The 26,335-nt window shown below is 41.2% G+C and overlaps 1 protein-coding gene across 8 annotated transcripts in view; it reads right to left on the bottom strand.

The window, feature by feature from the left end:
- samd11 (sterile alpha motif domain containing 11) overlaps positions 1 to 26,335 on the bottom strand; it is a 105,919-nt gene that overhangs the window by 18,903 nt on the left and 60,681 nt on the right. For all 8 annotated transcript variants that reach the window (XM_044122517.1, XM_044122508.1, XM_044122527.1 and 5 more), the window contains 3 exons: positions 18,666 to 18,775; positions 7,916 to 8,008; positions 3,907 to 4,071 (listed from right to left, as the gene is read on the bottom strand). In XM_044122517.1, coding sequence (XP_043978452.1) covers positions 3,907 to 4,071; positions 7,916 to 8,008; positions 18,666 to 18,775 — 368 coding nt within the window. The remainder of the gene's footprint in view (positions 1 to 3,906; positions 4,072 to 7,915; positions 8,009 to 18,665; positions 18,776 to 26,335) is intronic.

Genomic DNA, 26,335 nt, shown 5'->3' with positions numbered 1-26,335 from the left:
ATTCCTTATTTGTAAGTCCTAAATTAAAGTCTAATCAGAGAGAATCTGAATCTTATTAATAGCTATTTTCTGGTGCTAAATTAAAGGAGTATTTAAATGTTTCTTTAAGAACTCTGCACTTGTTTACCTCTATTTCAATATTTTGCATGTCCAAACCGGTCGGACATCAACTAGACAACTCTTCATCCGTGAACAAAGAATATTTAAAAAACACAGCTCGAGATTCATAAAACCTCAGTTCCAGCTTTGAAAAGCGACATACCACTTATCAATCCCCACTTATAACTCATTATAACTCCTAATCAGATATAATGAGATCAATATTTTCAGTTATGTTCTTATGTTTCTAATAAGTTACACAGTGAAAAGCATCGGATTGGACTTTGTTGGCAGGGTGGGAGTGTGTTCGGTGTGTGGAGGCAGAAACATAGACGCCAATTATTCAGGGAACCTATTATGCAAGATCCGCCACTGCTAATGACAAAAACATGATGAAATAGAGTCCATGGAGTAAAAGTGATCACTTACATCTTACACGGCAAAAGATTATCTTCTCAAAACAAATATAAAAATATGGAAAACAAAACTTTTTTTCCATGTTACCAGTGAAAAAACCTGCCAAAGGGAATAGCACTTTTAACCAACGTCCATTAATTATTGACTTAGAACAAACTCTTGATATCTTGTAGAAAACACTAAAATACTAAGCAGCTCAATTAAAACGTGTAAAAACTGTTAACTGTGAAGTGGTAACTGTCTTTATTTCTTTGGATCCTGCTGTTATTAACATCTATATTTATCCTGTGTATCCTTGTAAAACCTCACCAAAGCAACAGGTCCATATTTTTTCCCCTCCTTCTCTCCATTTATTTCTCTTTTATGTGAGCAGAGAGTAGCAGGGTCACCCAAGGCGCTGCCCTTCTGCGAGTCTGTGTGTTTTTGTGTCCACAGAGAAGGTACTCAGATGCTTCATTTTCCTACTAAACCTCTGGTCTCGTGTTGCAGCTGCTGGATCACACAAGTGTCCCTCTCATTACAAATTAAAGTCCTAATTGAGAACACATAAACACTAACTGGCCCCTTTCGTTCCATTAAGTTACTTCAGAAAGCAGTCCCAGTTTTTGTACCATCCCATTTTTCTTGCCATAATCATCCCTGAAGTTGTAAATCCCCGTAGTAAAGCCGGGTTTTCCTCAGCGCGAGAATAAAGGCTAATGCCGCGCCGATGCAGCTTGGCTGGATCGGTTATGAATTTCGTGGATTGGCAGGTCGACAAAAGCCAAAATCCATCCGCTAAAACTCTGCATGCACCAGAAAATTCAAGTATCTTTTCCATAGGAGGGCATTCTGCCAGTCGTCTAAGCCCGGGCTGCTGTAAAGACGTGGTGAATCCGCAACGCCACACGTCTTTGTCCTTTGACCAATCGCCTGCTTGAGTTTTCTCTACATTTTTAGGACAATGCTAAAGATGCTTCATGTTTTGAGTCGGGAGAACAGCAGGAGACAAAACATCCAACTCCTCCTCTCACTTTCATCTGGATCTCTACCCCCACTTCTCATTTTACTTTCCCTCTCCCGCAACCTTCTTTCATCATGTGAAGAGGGAGGGAAAGCCCTCCTGGCCATTTCTACAACCCAGCTACCCCCCCAATTCTCCCTCCTTCTCTTCTTTTGCCCATCAGGTCCAAAGACAGCTTCTCAAACAACACCTTGCACCTACACACATACACAACCAGGCACATGCACACATAGAGATCCTCTTCACCCCCGCCTCTTTCGCACGCACACACTTTCATTTTCTGTGCCCTACACTTCAAACACATGAAAGGATGCTCTGCAGGGACCAAGGCTAAAGGGAGAGTTGGCAGTAAGGAAGAGGAGGAGGAAGAGGGGGAGGGGAAGGGGTGCTGGAGAGGGAGATGTATAGGAGACACGAGGGGCCCAGGGGGAGTTGGGAGGAAGGGGTCACTGGGGGCTTATTTGAGACCAGGTCAATGTCAAGGAGGGCTCGGCGGGACGATTCATGTCAACCTCTTGAGAGACAAAACATCCATCTCTCTGCCTGTCCCATCGTCTGTCTAACAGTGTCGGTTTCTTATCAAGCCCCACCTGTTAATTAGAGAAGAGGAAGTCTAATAACATGTCTCGTAAATAAACTAGTAAACCGTCTTCAGGTATCTTGAGGAAGTCGCCCAGTGTGCCGCCTAGGGCTCCTCCTGGATGTGAGGACGCAGACTGCGTCTCACTGTGGAGACGTTTTTACCGAGAACTTATCCTCCAGCTCGAAGTCGTACAGTTCCTATCGAAAGCATTGATACTTTGTAACCTTTCCCCTTCTTGTCACATCAAAACCACAAACATCATTGTGTGTTATTGGGATTTAAAGCAGCAAACACAACATAGTGCATGACTGTGAAGTGAGAAGAAAATGACCGATGGTTTTTAAACTTTAAAAAAAACAAAAACAAAAAAAAGAATCTGAAGGAAAAAAAACTCACGGGATTTTTATTCACCCTCTAACTACATTTTTCTAATGTTCGCCAACAAACCTCTGAGGTTTACGGAACGGTTGCATTTATACCGAGATTAAATTACACTCAGGTCAACTTTATTTACTAATCAAGTGACTTCTGCACTGATTCCAACGGGTTTTATATGGGGGTATCAAAGTAGAGACTCAACACGAATGAAAGCCACAAATTTTGCATTTCTACTTGTAAACTATTTTAATTTATCTTCACAATTATGCACTTCTTTGTGGTGGTAAATTGCATAAAACCCAACAGACTGTAGTCTGTAGTTTTATTGTGACAAAATCTCAACAGTTCAAGAAAAAACTTTTTTTTTTAAAGTCAAGTAAATGTTTACAGGACTAAAGATAATGTTTAAAAACTATCTGTACTCCTAGACTATGGAAGCAAAAGCAGGGAAGCCCCAGAGGGCCTGGATAAAAACTGTCAAGGCTTCTGGGAAAGGAAGCCAGCGATTAGACCAAGCCATAAAACCCTCATAATGTGACGCATTTTCCCAGTAAATACTCTACGACACAGGGAAAAGGCAATTAAAGCATTTACAGGCCTTCCCCTCTAGATCTGCAGCAAGCAATTAAAAATCACTACTAATTAAATAAAAATTAAAGTAGATTGACAACAATTCGTCCAAAAAAAAGCAGCTAAATTTTGCAGAGCGATAACATTTCATAAAACCTGTGAAATCTGACGGCAGGGTCGTCAGAGGACTTCGAGGAAAATGTTGATGTGTAATAACTGGAAGGTGAAAATCCAAACAAGTAAAACAAAAAAAAAGTTTATTTTTCTCCAACAACTTCACCATTTTCAGGCTTAAACCAATATATTTTCTCTGTAGACACAAGTAAATCTGTGAAACGCTGGCGGTTTTCTGGTTGTTGGGAGATTTAAGAGGAGTCAGATGGCAGCCAATGAGAGTCCCTGAACCAGCCGTGCCACTGATGCATGTGAGGGCTTGTGGGTGTTGTTAACAGCAGAGAGCCAGGGTGGTCAGAAATCACCCAGAGTGACACTTTGACGCTGGGTGGGCAAGCACCGCAAATAGAAATGTCAGCCATCTCCGAGGGCCTGGGTTTTACCGTGGCAGCAGAGTAGCAGAGCGTACCGCAGGACTCTGAACGCAACGCTGCAGAGTGAGGTGAAAGAGCTGCACTGCACCTCAGCGGGTTGGTCGCAGCTGAACTGGAAATTGCCGTAGAACCTCAATTAAGTTTTGAGTTTCACTTCAAAGTAAAGAAAGCAGGACTAAAAGTTAGTCTACGCTGTTTCTGGAAAATGTCGGTATCTACGGTGTTGGACGTGATGGTGAGGACGATGACAACCACAAAAACCCCCCGCCCCAAGAAAACAAAACAAAAACCTGGGCCCGAAGACTGACCGTGGCCGGGAAGGCCCATGCTGCTCGCCAGCTGGTAGAGGCGTTGCTGCTGCTCCTCAAAGGATCCCTGCTCACTGAGTGCTGACATCATGCGCCTGTAATGCTCCACGGTGCTCATGTGGCCGTGGCTGCCGCCTGCCTCCACCACGGGACTCTGGGAGTTTTCTGAAAAACAGGAGAGAGTATTCACCAACTGTGTTTCATCAGAAAGTACATGTGGGATAAAATGAACCAGGACAAAACACCGTAATCAATTTAGTTCTTAGTAATTTTTGAAAATTTATTTACCCAAAAATAATAATTCCGAGAGTCATAAAAGAGAAACTAAATCCAAGTAAGAAATTTTAAATATAAACCAGTGTTAGATTTAAAAGATTTATTGTGCATTAAAACATCTGAGCACAATTCAAAACTCACTGAGCTCATCTTAAGCGAAGAAGAAAATGCCTTTCGGTGGAAAACTTTCATTTCTTAGCAACCTACAATGTTTCAGGTTTAGGCGTTCACTAAGTTAGTGAAAGCCTAAACTAGAACGATACAGAGAAATCGGATCTGAAAATGGTCTCAAAACTTTAATTGGTGCATCTCAATTCTTTGTAGATTTTATTGATAGTTTTGTTAACATTCTGCTTATTTCTTGTAAGGTAAAAGTGACCAGCTTTGCACGGCAACACATAGGGAGGAGCATGTAGTCTCTACAAGTTGCTTAGAACTAGGCTGCAGAACTTTTTCCATCATGCTGTTAAAATGAGTTTTTAAAGTACAGCGGATAATTTGTGGGTTTTTATCTAACCTAGCAGTACCCTGACACCTGTAACTTGGACTGTGTCTATTACATCACCATTTTTGGCCGTAAAGAGAGACGTATTTCAATGACAAAGTCACACTTGTTCTGTTCTTAAATGTCCGAATGAAGGAGAAAGTAGACACAGCAAAACTACATACATAAAAAAATGTTTACAGACCTGAAACTTTGTACTTTTAGAATTTGTTTTAAGACTGAAGCATTCTTCAGATACGAGCCAGAAATTTCTCCATATATTGTTCACTAAGACAGACCGGAAACCTCCTCATATTAAGTTATATACACAGAGTCATAAGCGGAGACTGACCCCATGGTGAACTCTCGGTTTCTCTGCAGAAAGCTCTGCACTTTCCATATCCACAATGCCAGGATTTCAATTCAAAATAAGGAAAGCACAAATAAAACCCATAAAGATAAAATGTATGTGAATGCATCAAAGTGGTGCAGTGTAAATGATTTTGTCTATGATATCCACAGAGCTGTCAGCCCTCATGGTTAATCTCTCACTCTCTGACCTCCCTCCTCCCCCCTTTCTGTCAATAGTAACATGATCTAAGGCGAAGGTGGTGGGGGACTCAAGGGGAGGTGGTTCAGGAGTTAGAAGAAGGAGACAGAAGATGAGGCGGAGGAGGGAGAAGTGGAGGGAAAGCTGGGGTTATTTTTACCACCCTCCTCCTTATTGAAACCTGAGTCTGGCCCCGGGCAGGCGAGCAGGAGTGGCGCTGAGGAGCGGAGGTGGAGGTGCTGAGGGGAGGAAGCAAAACACGCAAGCATCTCTGTCTCCGCCGCCAAGCTCCCGCTAATCCACCCAAGGTCCTAAAGTATATGTGTTTGCGTGCATGTGTGTGTGTGAAACTAGTCTGAGCCTGTCTAAAGTTTTCCTTCTCTCTAAACTCAGCGGTGGGTGCCGGCTTTGCAGCTGAAAGGAAAACAGACATCATTTACACAGCGGCGTGGCTCCATCCACACGCTGCTCTCTCTTTCCCTCCCTCTCTTCTAGTCTATTTCTTCACCTGCATTAGTCATCAAAAGATAGCGTCTGTCGCCAGACTTCAGGGCCAGTACATGCAGCCGGCAAATCCAGCTCATAAACAGGTGTAGCGTCAGGCTTTGGGCGTGAACAGAGCTAAAGGTTAAAACACAACATCAGCATAGTATTTTAAAGGCTTTGACGCAGCAGGTTGACCCTGCAAAGGTATTACTTTATCCCCTTGTTGTATGTAATGAGAGCATATAGAATACATTACACTCTCCGAGATGGTAAATAAAATTTTGCCCTATTTGCCTTAAAAAAAGGAAGCTAGGACTGAATCCACACACACAGCACTTCGCAAACAGGCTGCCTCTCAACCAATAACTAACCCTATGCATCTTTTAGAAGCCGCCTTGTGTCTGAGTAAGACTATAATGGCCAGGAATGAGAGCCTCTTCCCACAGAGGAAGTGGAAGAGGCTCCAGGCAGGACTGCAGCCGGTCACAGGTCACCCAGTGGGCAGAGGTCAGAAGGAAGACCCAACAGGACCTCAAAGTCCTCCTACATGTGCCTTCAGCCGATTCCATCTTGCACAAAAACCATCAGAGAGGGTTTTGTGGGGTTCTTGTCTGATAGGACTGACTGTGTGGCGAGCTGCTGTATAATGCATCAGCTGAGAGGTCTTCCTCAAGTGAACAGGGACGGCGCTCAGCGGCTGCCATGGCCCCACGCCGGGCGGCGAGTTTCACACTACACCAGGAGGGAATATGAATAATAGAGTGCAGCGGTGAGACTGTAGCACTACAGAGGGGCTGTAGTTTAACCCAGGTGAGAGGGTTGTTACTGCACCAGCAGTAACATTTAAAATTTTAAACCAGCACCAAAACATGGCACCATAAAGCAGCTCGATTGTCTTTGGTGGGAAGTTTCAGGCTGAGTGGTATTTAAAAAAACGTTGCATTAGTTTCAGGGGTTCAAAACTCCATAAAAACAGTAACTTATTGAAATCTTAAGGGGCAAAAAAACCCCAATTTTTTAAGAATATTCAAAATGCTGTAAATTAAACTTCAAGTGTAACCTCACATCAACATTCACTGACTTGGAGAAAATTAAGAAGGAAAAAAAAAAGAGGGTGGCTGGAATCAGACGATTTTATGCTTGACCATGATTGGCTGGTCATAAACAAAAAAAAATCTGTTTTTCCAATCGGTGAATCAAATTATAATTAATTTATTGTCATCGTGCAAGAAAGCACAACAAAATTTAAATACATAAGTTCTAACTTATGAATCTAACACACTCTTGGACTGTGGAGATTTTTCCTGCAAGATGAAGACTCAGTTAGTTGTTCTCAGTATCAATAAGGTGGAGGAAGAAGAACAAAAAGAGAACAAAGCTGTTAGAAAGTGAACTACTTTCAGCAGATTGCAGGAAGGATGAATCTGTTGGAGCAAAGCTGTGGTTTTAGCCATTTATAGCAGGGAGGAGTGTTTGGTAATTTGTTGCTGTCCATTGATATAAGCTGCTAAAGAGCTTAAAGTGTCAACCATCATAATACCGTCTTTGTTTTGAAATAATAGTAAAATCTTGTTTTACTGCAGAGTGATGACTGCTCTCTCACACAGTGTGACATCACCTCTGTTTCTAGTGTAACTGATAAGTCTTCTTAAATATCACAAATAGTTACACTGAATAAACAATAAAAACATACATTATCTAACAGTAAATCAGAGCTTTTTCTCTAAAATATTTGGTTGGAAATGTCTGCTCTTTATTCCCGAAATGTAAGAAATAAAAGTCTTCACATTTGTTATAATGCTTAAAAAAAGTAAAAAGTAAGGAAACTTTAATTTATCTTGTAGAGGAGTAAATAAAATATACAGTAAGAAATGGCTCTGTTCCACATTCAGATGTGGAGATGAATAACTTTTTGACTTTAAACTGTTTTCGAGGAAAAAAAATTTGCTGTGCTATAATTTTAAGTAAGTATTTAGCTGTAATTAATAGTTTTTTAATGTAAATTACAATAATCTTATATTGCTCAAGAGTTTAAAAAAATCTATGATTGGTGGAGTTGATGAAATATTGATCATGACGCTTTTATATGTTGCTTTTCATATAAAGTGGCCTTCCTTTTTTAATAGGAAGAAAAATCAAACAATAAACTTCCTCTGTGTAACTTATAATAGTTTGTTCTATACACCTTTGTTGTTTTGACATATGAATCTTACCTTTTGGAGAGACACTGCGTGACTTCTTGCTATCAGAGGGACAATCGCTGCTGCTGTTGGGAGAAAAGCTTCTCCTTTTGCCCAGGAGGTCGTCTGTGAATGAAAGACGGAAGGAGAAGTCAGAAACAAAAAGACAAAAGCGCGGTCTCGATGCCGGGACTGTGCTCTGTTGTGTACCTGCATACATGGCTGCTGCTGTGGAAATGCAAAGGAGAAAGTGATGGTTGGAAAGAAAAAGAAATGAAGGAGGTGAAGCAAAGCCACGGGCAGCTGGAGAAGTGCCTGTTCTGTCAGTGGTGAGGAGGAAGCCTGCACCGCTCAGGATGACAGATCTCTCCAGCTAATTCACATGTGTGCTGCTCTGTTTGAGGGGGATGCAAGGGCTCCGTTTTCCTGCGATTTCTCCAAAAATCTCTATCCATCAGTATAAACTGAACTGCTATCAGAGCTACCCTCTCCTCCTCGTCTTTCTCCAGAGGTAGGAGCAAAAGTCTCTGGCCTAACTAAAGTGTGCTGCATTGTCTCTCTTTTCTCCCTCTGAAGTTTTTGACAGGTGACGTTATGGCCAAATCATGTATTTTTACACTGCCTCCCTTACTCTCCCGTGATGAATGCTCATTTCTCCATCTGCGTCAGTCTCCCTCTTCTCCCATCCGGACGTGTCGGAGCCCTTGCTCCCATCAGGAGCTCTTCGTCTCTCCTCCCATTAACACTCGCTTCTTCCTCTCTGTTGTCCCCCTCCTGCCGCCAAAGAGGAGCATCTAGTGTACAATTACAGAACCTCCCCACCGCCGTCTCCTCCTCTCTCATCTTCCTCTCTTCCTTCCCGCCCCATCCTCCTCATCCCCCCCCGCAAACACGCCTCAAATCAATATGGGCCTAATCAGCGGAGGGAGGGGATGCAGAGCACGCTGCGCTCAGCGCCGGCAGGAAGGAAAGAGCCGTTTGTCACTGCTCCCTCGGTCTTCTATATTTCTGGTGCACCTCTCGTTTTTTTCTTTCTTCTTCTTCTTTTTTTTTCCTCCCAACTATTCTGTTTCTTCCTGCACAAACGCAGCCAAGCCACGACAGCAACTGCTTCTCCTCTTTCTCACCTCTCGATGCATATTTTTAGGGATGGAGGGGCGGAGGAGATGGGGGGTGGTTTTTCCACCCTCGAGGAGAATGATTCCTCTCGCTCGCTTCTTCTCTACAAAGCAATTTTTCATCATTTGCACAGCATGTGCAAACAGCATGCAAATATAAAAATAAAAAACGGAGTTACAAAAAAGGGAAAAAAATACAAACAACATATTTTTGAGGCAAAGCCGAAGCCGGCTCAGTTTGATATTTACGGACCACGTTGGCTGTCAGAGTCGTCTGTCTTTGAGTTAGAAGAACTTCATTAGCCGTGTCTAGTAGCCATCTTGAAATTTGCTGTTTTAAATACAAGTTGAAGCATTTATTTTCACGTTAATTCATAAAAAGTGGCACTTGTGCATTTAAATATTCAGAATTAGAACCACAAACTTTATTTGCTGAATTTGCACCATATCAAGGAATTTTAGTTTGCTGCCACTTTGCTCTCGATGGTGACTTTTGAAATATAACTGTCTTAAAGTAAGTTAGTTTTTATCTTGACGAAGATCGAGTTTATCCACCTGGGTTTAAATCAAAAAGTCTCAGCAGGGCATGATAAATTTATTGTGCCTGCGGTTTTCAAATTCTCTGAAACGGCCTAAGAAACGTAATAAACAACACATCATTTTCCTTTAGTGAAAGTGGTGGACCACTTCGACACAGATTTAGAAGATGGTTAATGTTTAATGTTCTACACGTAATATCTAAAGCTCCTTTAATTTTACAATGGTTTTTCATTTAATGTTCTTCAAAATGAATCAGTACAGAAAATAAACATGTAAAGAAATAATAAGCATCAAACTTCCTCCTAAACAATGTAGTTAAACGCCCATCCACATGATAAACACTAAAGATATACTGTAATTTTCGGACTGTAAGCTGCTACTTTTGTATGAGCTTTGAACACACTTTTTGCACCTATGTAGGAAATTACCAAAGCACATTTTATATTTTGGGAACTATTACTATCATTATCATTTGAGCTATTTATATGCAAGCATGTAACAACTCACTTTTCAAAAAAAAAAAAAAAAAAAAAAATCAAAGCTGCTTAATGAGGTGTATCCAAGTCTTTGATTGCAGTATGTGTTTGTCTGGATGATAATGATTGGGAACTCAACCTGCTATAAGCTGCCCCCCATCCTGTTGGTGCATGCATGTTGGTTTAAGCGTGAAAAAATAGAGTCCATTTTGTGATACGTCAAGTCCTATTGCATTTATCAAGTTTGTGTTGCACCACTGCTTTGTAACATACAAGTGTATTGGAATAAAAAAAGGTGCAACATTAACAAAAAAAAAAAAAAAAAAAAATTCCCTTCTCACCCACCGCGGGTGGTGATTCTTCTTCCTCTTAGCTCGGGTCCTCTACCAGAGGCCTGGGAGCTTGAGGGTTCTGCGCAGTATCTTGGCTGTGCCTAGGACTGCACATTTCTGGACTGAGATGTCTGATGTTGTTCCTGGGATCTGTTGTAGCCACTGTTCCAGTTTGGGGGTGACTGCCCCGAGGGTCCCGATGACCACAGGCACCACTGTGGTCTTCACCTTCCAGGCCCTCTCCAGTTCCTCCCTTAGGCCCTGGTATTTCTCTAGTTTTTCATGCTCCTTTTTCCTTAAGAAGGAGGCAGAGGACTAGTGAGTGTGAGAACCACTATCCAAGACGAGACATCCAAGATCCATAGATACATCAGGGACAAAGCCTCAACAGACAATGTGCTCAGTGAATGTCTCAAACAATGGGGAACAGAACCTGAGGTGCCGGAGGAACCATCATGGGAGGACAAGCCCCTGCATGGGATGTACCACCGCAAATAAGGCTGACATCAGAAAGTCCTACCAATGGCTGGAAAAAGCTGGACTGAAGGACAGCACAGAGGCCCTCATCATGGCCGCCCAGGAACAGGCCCTAAACACCAGAGCAATTGAGGCCCAGATCTACCACACCAGACAAGACCCAAGGTGTAGGTTGTGCAAGGAGGCCCCTGAGACAGTCCAACACATAACAGCAGGGTGCAAGATACTGGCAGGGAAAGAATACATGGAACGACACAACCAAGTGGCAGGCATAGTGTACAGAAACATCTGTGCAGAATATGGACTGGAACCCCCAAGATCAAGTGTGGAAACACCCACTGTAGTGGAGAATGACCGAGCTAAGATCCTGTGGGACTTCCAGATCCAGACAGACAAAATGGTGAGGGAACCAACCAGACATAGTCGTGGTGGATACAACAGAGGAAAGCTCGTGTGGATATGACAATATGATGCAACAATATATATATATATATATATATATATATATATATATATATATATATATATATATATATATGTTCAACACTTTATGCACAGACTGGATACCTTGGAGCGAAATTAGCTGAACATTGTAAGAAAATAGGTGAAAATTCCCTGGTATGTCACCGATTTGAAGATGAGTAAATCTTCCTCATTGCAGACAGAGTGTCAGTCTAGCGCAGCATGAAATCAACACTGATACGTCGGTATACGTGATATATTTTCATAGCACTTACGCAAACCACTTTGCACTGCCATCTACGTTAGATGGCAGTTCATTGCGTTTCTATGTTCTGCTGGAAACGTCACAGAAAATTTGGACATGCCAAAAAAGTGAATGGATGTCCAACTTAATGAAGATAAATATTGACGTTTCACAGTCTTTTTTGAAACAGAAGTCAAATACACAATAAAGATATAAAATATTAGGTAAATTATGTTAAAAGGCGCTAACACAAGAACAGCGGCACAGCTCTATCTAGTCACCTTGCAGGAAGACAAATTTCCAAATGACAATCCCTGACATATTTTGATAAGCTTATATCAACTTGTAATTTTCTGCTGTTTCACAGCTACACAACATAATATATTTGTGGTCTTATTGTACTTTTCTGTTTTCTTTTAGAATAAAATACCAATAAAAATGCTGACTTGGTGAGACATCACCCATTGAACACTCAACAAAGAGTGATTATTCAAACATGAGTACAAAAAGACACACAAAAAAGGGGAAAAGAGGAAAAGACTTAGCTGGGAATATTTGGATTTTGTTACTGTGGAAGTCGAGGGAAATATTCAGAAAAGAAAAGGAGAAAAGAGGTGGTTCACTAATGACCCACTGTTTGATGTTTCTTGTCAGGTCTTAAGGAGATTCAGTCCCTTTGGCATCCAAAAGAGATGCAGGTAAAAATCTTAAAGAGCTCTAATGTACAAGACCACGTATACACTCACTTAATGCATGTGACAACCCTTTTATTTCTCTCTAATCTACTTTTATGATCTTCCAAGTTTCTTTTTTTCATTTTCTAACAATGTACCACTTTTGTGTTTTCTGGTCCATTCACAAACAGAGAAAAAATAAAAAATTCGTTGACGATCTCCATCTATCGTATTAGAGAGTCTCCATTAGTTAAACCTCTTCATCTTCCAAACAGACACACACTCACATCCATACCCAGAACCTCTCGTGATCAAACACACAAAAGTCGAGGCGTCTCTCGAGCCGACCTCACTCAAGACGGCGCGTCTCCTGAGCAAGCGCCCGAGGGCCAGAGATTTGAGGGCGGAAAGCTTTTAAAGCCAATTAAATGGGGCTTCTGAGAGCACCGGTGCTCCCTTTTAATGCCAAACCGGGAGCTTTGCAAGCAACTATACAAACCATTTTACCCCCAATGACACTGCTTAGAGTTAAGTTTCCAACTCTGCACCTCTTTCCCATTTCCTAAATTTTACGAAGGAATTACTGGTTGTAGAGTGAGGAGCTCTGTTTCAGCTTCAAACCTGTAATTTTCACCATTGAAATACGCAAATTATTTAGCCCAAGACCATTATCTTACTAGTAATAACAGTCTAAATGGCAACTTTCCAAGGCATGTTTTAACTTTTGCTTCAGTGGGGTATTTGAGTTCCTCTATATTCACTCGGTGAAGGACAGTTTGATCAGGAAAGGAGGAAAAGGCGTTTTAACTTTCATGTGACAGGGCAAATCTAACGGCTAAAGGAGCAATTCCCCCTCCTTTTTTCCCGTTTCCTCCTCTCCTTCAAACGTCAGTCGCCCTCCTTCCTTCTCTCCGACCCATAGAGCTTGTTGACAGTGCAGACAGCCAGACTCCTTAATTCCTCTCTTACTCTGTTAATCTGTCATCTTTATCAGGTCGGGGAGGAGGGAGAGCAGGAGAGTGAACCGCGAGGAGCCGGGGAGCAGCGGGGCGGGGATGTGACAGGTGGGGACGTGGGGTGGGCCGTAGCCACAGCCCCCCGATCAATCTCCACATTACAGCTGACAGAATGGTGCTAATAACTTATTTTGTGCTTCATCTCTAATGAAAGCCCTGCCATTGATTGGCTTACGGGCCGATGCAGCTGGGAGAGGGAGCGGTGGGAGAGAGGAGCAGGGAGGGATGGGGTTAGCCGATGGAGGCGCCTCTGATCATGCTGAGAGGAGGATGCACTGCCACCAACATGTGCAAATCAAACGGCGAAAGGCACTTTTTTTCAGGCTCAAATTCAATGCTTTCCCAGACCCAAATTGTAAGAGAGAGAGAGAGTGAGTGAGGGTGTGAGTGATAGATGGATAGACAAACATTTGCTTGGTCAGCATCAGGACCAATAAGTGACTGAATTCTGACTATAATTTCACTTCACAGCCTGATGAAGCAACATAAAGTTCTTTGTGATGATGTAATGAACCTCTTGAAGAACACACAATTTAAAACCAGAAAAACACATTATGCTTGGACTGATTTCTGCTAGAATCAGTCTGACTTCTGATTTCAGAAATCAGTCACCTGCTTCCCTCTGCGTACCAAACCATCAGATTGGATCTGGAAAGTTTGCAGTCTGCTACATGTCCTGCTGGAACCTGAGAATGCCGACATGCTAGCAGATCTGGCTTTAAATTGTCAACAGGTTGATTCTGTAATGTTTTATGCTGTCTAGTATAAACCAACATCTATTTATTTAAAATCTCTGATTCACAACGCCACAGAAGCAAAACATATTTTTGTGCTTCATCTCTAATGAAAGTAATGAACATTTGGAGTAACTCACAAGAGATAAGAAAAACAAACTGTTTCATATTTCTTGCATAAGCGACTTTGTTCTTAAATAAAGAAGATTATATAAGTCCGTCTGATCTGTGTGACCAGAGACTGCTGATTCATGTTCTGTGACGTTGCCCTGAAGACAAGTCCTTTCAGTCCAGGGTGTTTTATTGGATTTTAGAGTTAATGAATACAAATGCTTCTCTCTGTTCTGCTGTGGGCTTATATTAAATGTCACAATAACATTATTTAATCATGTTTTTAACTTTACTTTGACAGAGCATGAGATTCTGATTATTTACATGATCAAATAATGTGCTTTATCTCCCCACAGTCCTAAATCAATATGCATTTTACAGCTTTCAGATTAGTTTTTAATTTTAAGTTGAAAATGAAGTTTGTATTTGTCACTAAAATCACTCATGACTTTTGAGAAAACCACATTAACAGGTTTCTGTTGCTATGCTGCCATAAATCTGTTTGTGATCCATTTGGTCTCACTTAAATTATTTTACAGTCTGATGGGTAATAATGGCACTCGTCCTGTATGTTCTGGATGATAATAAACTTGCTACTCAAGTCAACATGTCCATCAACCAACAGAATGTACTTTCCTGCTCTTTTTAAGAGTGTAGTAAAAATTCAATAAAGATTTGATGTATGAGCGGAGATGTCTTTGTGATTCTTGCATGTTTTGTGGTATTTAAAGCCAGTACCGCTGTCAAATAACTTGAGGCACTCTGGTTTTTCTCTCTTTATGTTTTACAACCCTTAGTGGAAAAAACTGTATGATCAAAATTGCGGTTTGTTAAGAAAAACTAAACGGGGCGCAAGTGAGAAAGAAATCTGATTGGTGCATCTTTAATTGCCACACATTCAACTTTATCTGCACATGGTGAACATCAAACATGCAACATGGGACTAATGAAACCAATATGGCGGCTACATTTGGATGCCCTGGTTTATTTTGTACCAACAACTGAAACACATTTCTATTTGCTTTGCGTTAAGCTAAGGTGTTTTTCTTTGATTAAACAGAAGCTTTCAGGCATAAAGAAAAAATAAATTTAATCGATATTTTATGAAAGCATTACCATTATATTGCTTTCAGGCGAATTTATGTGTTCATATCGGAACAGATAAAACGTCCTATACGAACATACCTGCTTTGCCTACTTTTAAAAACTTGCATTATTAAGACATGTTTGCCTTGAAAATATGATAAACGACAAAAACAATTGAATATCTGATAATAGTTTCTCGATTTCATTCTTAGTTTAATCATAACAGCATTTTTCTGCCACTTTTGTTCGTGGCCACTGGATACATACGTAGATAAAACTCATAAAACTCACTCGTCATTATAGTGACACAAAGTTTTTGAACCAAGAATGTGGCAGAAATTATTTAGCTCTTCTAAATGGAGAGTTAATGTCACAACTTTGTATTTATATCGTCTTTAAATAAATTATCTGTAAGAACTGGTTTTACCTTTCTGCAGTAATGAGCTTTTTAATATAGCAATGCACTAACACCTCTGTTTAGCAGTTTAATCTTTATATCCCCGTTTCCTGTGTGTTTTAGTAAGATCAAGTTAAACATCACCGCTGATCCGAGCAAGTCTGCTTTGATGAAAAAGTTTCTTTCTATGCTGTACAAACAATAACTTACTGGGAGGACTTTAAAAGCAATCCCCACTTACAATTAAGTACGTCTGTGATGAACACGACAAGCTGCAGATTGACACGCGAGCTAACACCTAAAAACCATGCAGGGAAAGGTACGCATGCACTAACACACACATAAAAATGTGCCCCAAACCGCTGCTGCAAACCCCATCCACACACACACACACACACACACACACACACACCAACAGGCTGTAACTGCATCTGGGAGCCTGAGCGTACAAGCGAGGGAGAGAGAGCGAATGGCGGCCCGAAAACACCTTATCTGCCTGTTTGAGTCTCTGGTCTGACCGCAGAGCCACAGTTTACAGTCTCCACAGGCAGCCAGACTCTCAACGTCGGCGCCCTGCTCCCTCCACCGCCTCCCCTCCCTCCCTCCGCTCCTCCACCTCTTTCCCACTTCTGCCTGAATAGCCAGTGGCGGTGGAGGGAGAGAGCAGAGGATGGAGCGTGGAAGAGAAGGAGGGAGGCAGCCCTCCTGTCTGTCCCTCAGATTTAATTAATGACCCACTCCGGCTCAGAGACAACCCGGGAAGCCTGCTTCCCTTTGCTCCTGACCTCTGACACACACACACACTGAACCTTTCTCCACCATCGTTACAGCTCTCCCTCTTCTTGAACCATCGCCTCACTCATCAGCTTTCTTTTTCCTCTTGATTTCCAAACGTTTTTTTTTCCATCGGTATCCTCTCTCACTGTTACGGACTTTTAACCTGTCCTTCACAGTTCGCTTGCTAACACTTCAGGTAGAGAATGTCAAACACTGGGATGGACTGGGTGCACACAATTTGATAGCAGGAAGCTGGTTTTAATATCTCATCTTTCGCTTGTACTTCATACACCTCTCACCCATCTGTGTTTGGCTGCAGCTTGTGTTGACGGTGCGTAGGCATGTCTTTATGGCTACGTGTTGGTCGTGTTTTAGAAAAATTTGCGTCTCATTTCACTGGCAGACAGAATTAGAGCCAGTGGCTGATCGGATTGGACTTGTTTACAGACACAAATCGAGCTGCTTAGCCTGCATGTTAAATCTCCCTTTAATGCTCAAACAGGCAGATTTCAGGGTCTTGTCATAGGGCTAACACCGTCCCCCCATCATCACCCCTCGTTTACCTCAACCTACTTTTTTCCTCCTTCATTAGAAAGAACAAAAAAAATCTGTTTCAGGGTTTAAAAATCTCCATTAGCTGATTAAGACAGATTTTTGGGAGGGGGGGAGAAATGTGTCCCAAAAGGGGGTCTAAGACTCTGCCTAAGCTGGTTGTGGCACAGTCTGATAGCCTCCTCCTTCTAACAGCTCCACCTGATATCACAGGCACCGTATGGTCAATTAATCCGGCAGACAGAGGAGGAGAGCGCACAGGGAGAGGTGTCAGGTCGGGGTGATTACGCCACTTGCTGAGCCTGTAGCTAGTGGGGTCATGATGGAGAGGGCTGAACTACGGATAGACTTAAAGGAAATGTATTGGCTCCATAACTGATTGATTGATCTAAACTTTGTTGGAATAGATAAAGATATGTTTGTTTGTTGTTTTTTTTTTGTTTTTTTTGTTGTTTTTTTTGTGTGTGTGTTTTGTTTTTGTTTTTTGGGGGAGGGGTATACAAAAAACAACAACATTTGCCTACTTTATATTTATATTGTCAGATTTGTTCTATTTAAGTGGTTTATTGACTCTATGGGTTTGACAGGGAGCAGGTCAGGTTGTGGCCACTGAAATGAACCCTGTTTTTCTAAAAAAAAAAAAAAAAAAAACAACAACTATTGTCTTCAGCGTTAATTCATGGTTTACTAATGGGGATTATTACTTTTTCACACAGGGACAGGTTCCCTGGGATAACCTTTCTGTTCTCTGATATTGACATATATGGTGTAGTAAAAACATCGGGCATATTAAATGTTTATAGATGTAACTTTGATACAATATTTACTGGAGCTCAAACACTAAAACATACAAATAGTAAAAATTATTTTAGTAATTGGTTATTCCATTAATCATTCTGACAATTAATCAGATTAAAAAAATAGCACATTCTACAGATTTTTTATTAAACCACTAAATAATTTTATATGACATTAGAAATACATTAAAAGATGCAGATAAACGTCTTTTCTAAAAAAGAAAATAGAAAATAAAATATTAGTAAATTTGAACCAGGTGAAGCTAAATCTATACCACTTGAGTAGTATTGGCTAAATCTGTCATTTACAGACAAAGATATTTTTAAATTAAACACACAATTTCTCTTCCAAGTATGTTGCTTTTTGTTCAGCAGATTGCCTCTTTTTGAGTCTGTCAGCGATCAATCGATTACTAAATTAGTTGACGAATGTTTTAATAATCGATTCATCGCAATTGATCCGATTAATCGTTTCAGCCCTACATACAAAACACAATACTAGTCAAAATGCGACAGTGCCACCCGACATGGTGGTTCGAGGAACAGTGACAAATTAATAACCTCAAACGGTTCACCTGATAAATAACTGTAATTAAATGCAGTCTGTGTCCTATGAGTAAGCTGCAAGAAAGGCTATTAGCCTAATACATGCACACCATGGCTCACAGGAAACCAGATTAAAAGCAAACAAAGCTATTTATTCTGAAGTAATTTAAGACAGGGGGTTTAACATGAAATCCTGGGGTGCGGCAGAGAATCTAGGAAGAACATTAGGCGATCAACTTAAGAGCGACCTTTAGGAAGGAGTAATAAGCTTATCGTCAGTTCCCTCAGCTGAACAAATCAGCGTTAATTACAGAAAATGAAGCATGTACATGTGGAACAGGAGTTATAAAAGGTGGCATGTATCATCAAGCTAAATGCGTAGGGAGAGAGGGGACTGTAGAAGAGGAAACAAACAGGAGAGAGGGAAGATTGTGGGTTTCCTACCTGTGTGTCGAGTACTGGTGCTGTGGTCAGAGGCTGACTGCTCCTCGGGCATACCGTGCTGTCTGGTGTGGTGCAGGTTGGAGATAATTGTAGAGAGGTCACCGTCCCGACTGGAACAAAAACACACAGGAAGGGACAGTGTACTGAGAATGAAGCTACAAACTTAGCAAAACAAACAAAAAAACACGTTCATTCGACCAGATTTAACCAGAGAAACCCTCGACTCAGATGGAGCGGCGCTCAACTAAACACAGACTCAGCTGCTACAGGTGGCCGTCCTGTCGGCCGCCTCTTAGCTCTGAGGTCTGTAATACACTCTGACAGACTACCGTATCCAGCACTTTCAGCTCTCATCCCTGCTCATCTTACGCACTAAGATGTATTAATGAACATATTCACCACTCATAAGTAGTTTAGCAGCTTAAAACCTTAACATGGCTCTTTTTAAACCGTAGTCACTGATGGCCGCTTCTCAGAAATATGGTAACTACATACTGTGAAAAGTCGTCGTAATATTTATATATCCCATCAAATGACAGTGTCAAACCCGTGGCCTTTACTGTTATATTTAGTAATTAGTAATGTTTAGCACAAAAAAACGACACCATCTTAGCTCAACGTTTTACTTCGACCTTAACCTGAGGTTCCTCATAGGCAAAGGAGTCCAAAAGCACCATGTTGTGTCCTTCAATACCAGAAGTAGGATTAGGTGAACAGTGTGCAGATTTTCTATTTGCAGATTTTCTATTTGCCGTTTTTCTAAACTCCTCCTCGCGCAACTGTGACATGGAGGCGTTTCATTTGCAGTCTGATTACCATCCTGATTGCATTAAAATGGAATAATCATAGGAAATAGGTGCTTAGCGCTTGAGGGGCGTATGGCAGCGCTGGAATATGAGTTAGAGTTGTGGCAAACAATCTCTACGGAAGCTGAATAACCCCTGGTTTAAGGTTTAAGTATAATTTACTGATATGGTCAGTGCCGTTAACAACTGTTCATACCCTTCAAACCTTTTCACATTTTTTATGATGCAACTACAAACTTCAACTTGTTCCATGTGGTTTTATGTGACAGACCATGACATTGCACAATTCTAAATATAATTTATTGATGTCAAAGGAAATGATTTGCAAAGTTTTCACAAGAATTTTAAATATGCATCATCCCTTTGTGTTCACCCTCTTTTACTCTGACACCCAAAATAAAACAAAACTGTTTTTAAAAGTCACCATCTGCGTTTAATTTTTTCATCCCATTATAAATGCAATTTAATTGGCAATAAATTTGAAAATCAATGTTTATGAGGGGTCCATTATTTCAACTAAGACATTACTTTTTCATACTATTAATCATACCTGCAGTGAAAATATCAATTATCCCCATTTTCCTGAAAACTATCAAGCTTTATCTGTGAGTTTTAGCATCTCAGCTACTAATGCTAACAATCAAATGTTAGCATTAGTAGCATTTGGAGCCCATCCAAAGGGCAAAGTATGTTATTAACACATAACATTTGAACTATCCTACCAAATATCCCATCTGAGAAGTCAATTACAATATATTGGTAATGTTTTGCACACTTATCATGACCGTGATTCGATAAATATTGTGCAGCTCTAATGTTCTCAAGTGATCTCCATGCAATGTTCTTGAAGTTGAGCTTTTCTGTAAAGAAGAATGGTGAAAAGAAGCAGTCTGTACAAAGCTGGTAGAGATGTGCCTGAAGCTATAATTGTTGTGAAAGGTGGTGCTACAAAGTACTGACTCTGGGGGACACAAAAATATTTGAAAACAGCACATTATTTTCCTTCCACTTAACAAATGTACTACTGTGTTGATCTGTCTCTAAAGATCCAGACAAAACCGTGACATTCGTGGTTTTAATAAAATCAAATTAGGAACATTTCAATGGGTGTCAATGCTTTTGCAAAGCAATGTGCTCCTAAATATTAGACTGCATGGTCACATTTTTTTTTTCAGTTAATAAACCTTGTGCTAAATTTAAACTTCACATATTCATACAGCATCTATTGACTCAAAACAAAAATCTCATTTAAATCCTTGAATGGTCTCCTTATCAAAATCCTCTTTGAAGTAGGTTTTGGTACGACATGGTAAGCACAGTTTAACGGGGAAGAAGCGGTGAATGGTTCCTCGCTGCCACCACCGTGACGAGGCCACACTGTTTGCGGCTGCTGGATTTGGGGTTTTTTACAGTCCCATGATTACAGGCTCCCGCTGTAATGTCAGGCTTTTGGTCGCCAGGCTGTTTTCCACACACTAACAGTAAAGCTGAAGGGTAGTACTGAGGGCGTCACGCTGGCCTCACCAGTCACCTCTCAGTCACAGAGAGCCAGTGACTCAGAAAACAGCCCCAGACAAAACAGCCCCCTTTGGTTGCTAGGCAGGAAGACGCTTGATTGGACTTTGACTTCAGACTTTTTCGACTAATTACAGACTTCATTTTTAGGGTGTAGCTTGCTAAAATTGGTAGCTATCTGTGTCTGAGAGCCCCATGATTTTCTTTCAACAGAAAACGAGAAACAAAGAAGGTTTGTTAAAAGTTGTACAATAACGTATTATCCAGGGAGTCCAGCAACAAAACACAACCTCCACAGACGCTGCGATGCACCAGCCTAAGAAACTCAAGTCAATCAGTCAGTTAGCTGCATTATAACATCACCCTCTGTCTATCATTTAAAGTGATCATGATAATGCCATCCTGAACTTCTCAGAGAGGTGACGAGGTTATTATCCCATGGCGAAGTGGCTCCTGTAAGCCATGAACGCCAAGGACATTGTTAGTTAGGTAATTAGTGCACTTCTCTTGAGCTGTCCCGCCTCAGCTTGGGCTAATGAGGGCTTAGCCCTATCCCCTCCCACCTATGCCCTCCCTCCACCATTCCTGTGGGTGGTGACAAGGTCATACTCGACTCATGGAAGTTGGAGAGGGGGCTGGGGATGCGGTTTAAAACCCAGCCACCTGAGTCAGCGCTCCCTAAGGAGCTTCTGAGGCCACGGTAAACTGGGAAGGACGGGGGCCGCGGAGAGGATAGACGGGGTTATGTGGAGGCTATTGGACCCGGTGGCTAAGTAGGACATGAGCCGCCTCCTTATCACCTGGGCGCATGCTGTAGACAATCATCTCATCCTCCCCTCATCCCTACACTAGTCAATACGGGCCCTTCATCGGCGCACACAGAGCAGACCCGCTGACCCCAGAGACAGAGGGATGAACTCAAAAATCTGTCCTGGATTTAACTGGTGTTCAACATCACTGATCATAGCAAAACCCAGGATGATTTGATCTGTCATCCTAATACCTTTGAAATCTGTGCTGGTATATAACAGCTTGATTTGTATAGCCACCCCACAGGGGGTGGAGCACATCTTGAATAGGTTGCTAGTACAACACAGAGACAAACTCATCCCTGAGGGCAATTAAAAGCCCTTTGGTGCTGAACTTCCCTGGTTTTGAACTGCAGAAGGAAGCTGGAGTACCAAGAGAGAAAACAACCATGCACCGTCCACCTAAACCTCAGGCCTTGGTGATGTAAGACAGCAGTGCTAACACCATGCCACACCAAGCTGCAGTTAATAAAAGGTAAAAGCAGAAGTCTGAACACTAACTTTGTTAGTGCTACATTTACACATAAGAGCAATAAAAAAGCTAATATTCTTTAAGCTTTCAATGTAATGAACATAATGCAACACAAATGTGCCAAAAAAAAAAACTAAAACTTTTTGATAAATTTATGCATTGTTTGCAAATCTCTCCCATTAAAATGCATCAAATGAAACAACAACTACTTTCTTGGAGTTTAATGTCTGCAAACTCAGTAGAAACTGGAAAAAAATGTCAGTACAACTGGACAGACATTTTAGAGGACATGGAAAGGACACTTTTAAAAATGAACTCTTTATCTTTGCCAGTAGGGACAACATTGTTGATTCCAGCATCAATGCACTTTATGATCATTATATCTTTGAAAATGCTGTGAGGAAAAATACCGTTTCATTTTGGATTGATAACAAATTTCTCAAAACAAAACTGGCACTACATCCACATCGAAAGCTCTCCCTTGGAATATTCGATGAGCTCGGATCATTCTTCTAAGCGACAAGTAATGAGAACTTTGGCTCCATTTTTCTGCTTCACCAACTCCTCAATCATTTCCCTCCTTTTAGATCACGTCAACATGTTTGGCTGATGTTACGTCCTGCTTCGCTTCGTCTGCTTTATCTTTGTTTTCACCCTTGTTCATTTTTTGGTCAATAATCAACTTGACCTTTGTAGAAAACATATCTAACTTTCATAAAGCTCTTCGGTGTTACAATTGAAATTCATTCAGTTTTCATAACAAGTGAAACTGGTCGCTTTATGGACATTAAAGACATTTAAAGTGAGCGACCGCCGCTGCAAAAGAGAATTGGGGAGGAAACAGGGCAACGTTAAAGCACATCCTTCTTTCCTTATAAATGGATGTGCTTCCCTCAGCGTGTACTTCCCTAAAGTACATGCTGCAATTTAAACCAGCCCAAGCAACATAAAAAGCCTCTTCCACTCACATTAGGAGTCAGCTCAGTATAAATGCACAGTAGTGCCCCACTGTGGCATTGGCACATGAAGCTGAGGCAGCAGAGCTGGAGGTCACAGTGTGAGCTGGCAGAAGCTGGCAGCCCGGCACCCTGACGCCATGTCTCACACCAACGCTGGGAAGGCGCTGACAGTCAGACAGCAGGGATGTGAGGGTGTGCGAGGAGAAAGGGAAGCGAAGGAGACAGAGGAGCGGGGTTGTGAGTGCTGCATAACATCTGGTGCTTACAGGTTTGCCGGAGACAACAGCCGGAGTGTGCAGGCTGCTGCAACCGGTGCAGGTGGCCCAGCAGCAACACTCCAATACATTCAGGCGAGATGCAATATTCACCAAGCAGAGCACAGAGAGGCTAACTTCTCAGCTGAAACACAACAAAGCGACTAAAGCGGGACTCGTTCTGTTTCTTTTCGGTAGTTTCATTCATTTGTTTATTTATTTTTGATAGTTTGGCTGGTTCCTGTTACAGGATTTGTTCACACAAGTCACGCTCCTCGCCATCAAATCAAGCGGGATTCAACTGTGAGCAGACACGGTAATGAATAAATACAGAAATAGATACATAAATAAGTAAGAGTAGCCTAGCTACACTTCTCCTGGTTGTTCCTCTGCTGTACAGGCTGACATGAGGTCGATAACGCAGCCAAGAGAGGGAGAAAAAAAGAAAAAATACATTGAAACTGAATATACCGCAATGCTGCCATGCTATACTGAAGTTCCTCACACTCTGATTTCTGGAGTGATATATATTTTACAAGCTGCCTTTTTAATATGTTTTTAATAATATTGAGAGATATTCATGTTTCAAGCAACATTTGATCCTTCATGCTTCCACAACACTCCAGCTTTACCTGATTTAGTACCATGTTTAGAGGATATTTTGAATGATAACCTCTGTTTACTTCACAGCTAAAGAAGATAAACTCCCAGTTTCAGGCTCCAATGACAATGCAAACATTATTTTTCAGTAAATATGTCTAAAATTATACAGTTCTACGCTGAAATAATGAATGTTTTGCTGTTAGCCGACACCCGATAAGCAGCTAAGATCTATTGACTGTGTTTCCATGGCAAACGCATCCAAACAAGGCCAACATGTTTCAAAGTGGAAAGCTCAGCTAAAAAGCTATAAAACCTCCGAGCGCTCTAATTAGCGCTTCAGGGGCAGAGCCATTTCCAGTAATATCACGCTGTTCATGACCCCTGACTGGCATAAGGTAATGACACGGCTGTTCGATAAATCCGGAGGACAAAATGTCAAACCAGTCGCGCACAGACAGTACGCTATCCGTTAATTTCTCTGAATTTTCTTTTCTTTTAGAGGAGTAGGAGTCAATGCTTCTCCATGAAAAGATCTGATTTTGTGCAGAGAAGATGAGACAGTCATATTCTCCGACAGGAATGAGGCAAGAATTTAGTCGACGTGTGATACCAACAAAGTCTTTCAAATCTATGCATTATCATTAAGGTGACTCTTCCCATGTAAGATTGATGTAATGTTTGTGACAGAGACTGAAACAACTACATGTTAATTTCTACCAATCAGAAAAACCAGGATGTTTGGGAGGGTTCTTATCTGGTTTGTAGATCCTGGAAGGAAGGCATCATCAGCAGCTGCCAGATAATCACCCAGATTGAAACAAACTGTAAAAACGGTTCTCCTCGGCTCTGGAGTAAGAGACCAAGAACTTCAGACCGTCCACTCTACAACCATCATATTCAACCCACAACGGTGTTTCATTGTGACAGTAACCATAGTAATTTTGATAAGAGGAAGGAGAAGTGATGTGTCTCTAAAAACTGTAACGTACTTTAATGCTGTGCACCAAAAGGACAACGCGTCGTTTGACTACAGCCATTCCACTCCAGAACCTACTGATCCAGATCTTATAGTTGATATTAATCTGTGATACCATGAAGAAAAAATACAGAAACCACCTGCAGCACCAAAACCAAACCAAAGAAAGTTCTCCTCAGCTACGATGTTCTCAGAAGTGACACCTCCCTCCTTCTACCTTGCGGAGGTTCTGTCTACAAACCCTTGAGAACGTATTCATACAGCCTGACCCGTTTCGAATTTTGTCTCATTGCAACCTCAACTGAGTTTATTGCGAATGTAATCTTGAAGGACAATCTCACACAGTCTAAATTTTTTATTTCCAATAAAAATCTGAAAAGAGCGCCATATATTTATACTGAGCTCTGAAGGGTTTATGTTTTGAGGAACCATGTTTCGCACGAAACAGCTACAAGAGCTGCAAGTCATAGAGCATCTCTGAAGATACATTTTTGAATCTTGTCAGATTTTTTGGGTTGGAAATCTGGACTTTGACTGGACCACACAAACACATGAGCATGCTTTGATCTAAACCATTTACTGAGGCTCCTGTTCTATGTTTATGGTTATTTTCTGGTGGAAAGGGAATCTCTATCCCAATCTGACGTGTTTTGCAACCTCAACGTGTTTTTTTCATCTCCAAATAGACTCTGACCATATTTCCTGTTTCTGACCAGGACAAAAAAAAGCATGATGCTGCTACCACCATGGATCTGTGTCTTAGTTTTTGGTCTCTTCTGGCACATATTGTGGAAAGTTGGAAACAAAACTTCATATGGCTTTCTTCTGGCCACCCTTCCATAAAAGTCAGATTGGTAAACAGCACAACAAGTAGTTGGTAGATTCCCTGATCTATGATAAAGAGACATTATTTTGATGCAACGTATTGGTCTCTCACATGAAATCCCAATAAAATACTCCCAGAGTTTCTGGTTGTAATTTCACAAAATTTACAACCTTGCCAAATTTCTTGATTTAATTATCTGGTGGTTTCTATCGCTGAAGATGATGAAACAAATTTATTCAAGAACAAGTGAACCAAATCTAAAAAATAAAAAAATAAATCAATAAAATCTGTAAATAATCTGTGAAAGGAGGACAGACTGACAGAACCTTTTTCAAAACACATTTCTGACTGATCTAAAAGCCTCTTTATGCTAATTAACCAGAAAAGTCAAGACTGCAAGTTAGCGCTCACTTTAACTTTATTAAAAACAGGAGCAGAGGGAGAGCGCTG

The sequence above is a fragment of the Gambusia affinis genome, linkage group LG01, assembly GCF_019740435.1.
Source record: "Gambusia affinis linkage group LG01, SWU_Gaff_1.0, whole genome shotgun sequence".
Lineage (NCBI taxonomy): Eukaryota > Metazoa > Chordata > Actinopteri > Cyprinodontiformes > Poeciliidae > Gambusia > Gambusia affinis.
Note: the sequence above shows the minus strand (reverse complement) of the source record. Positions and strands in the feature narration are given on the sequence as shown.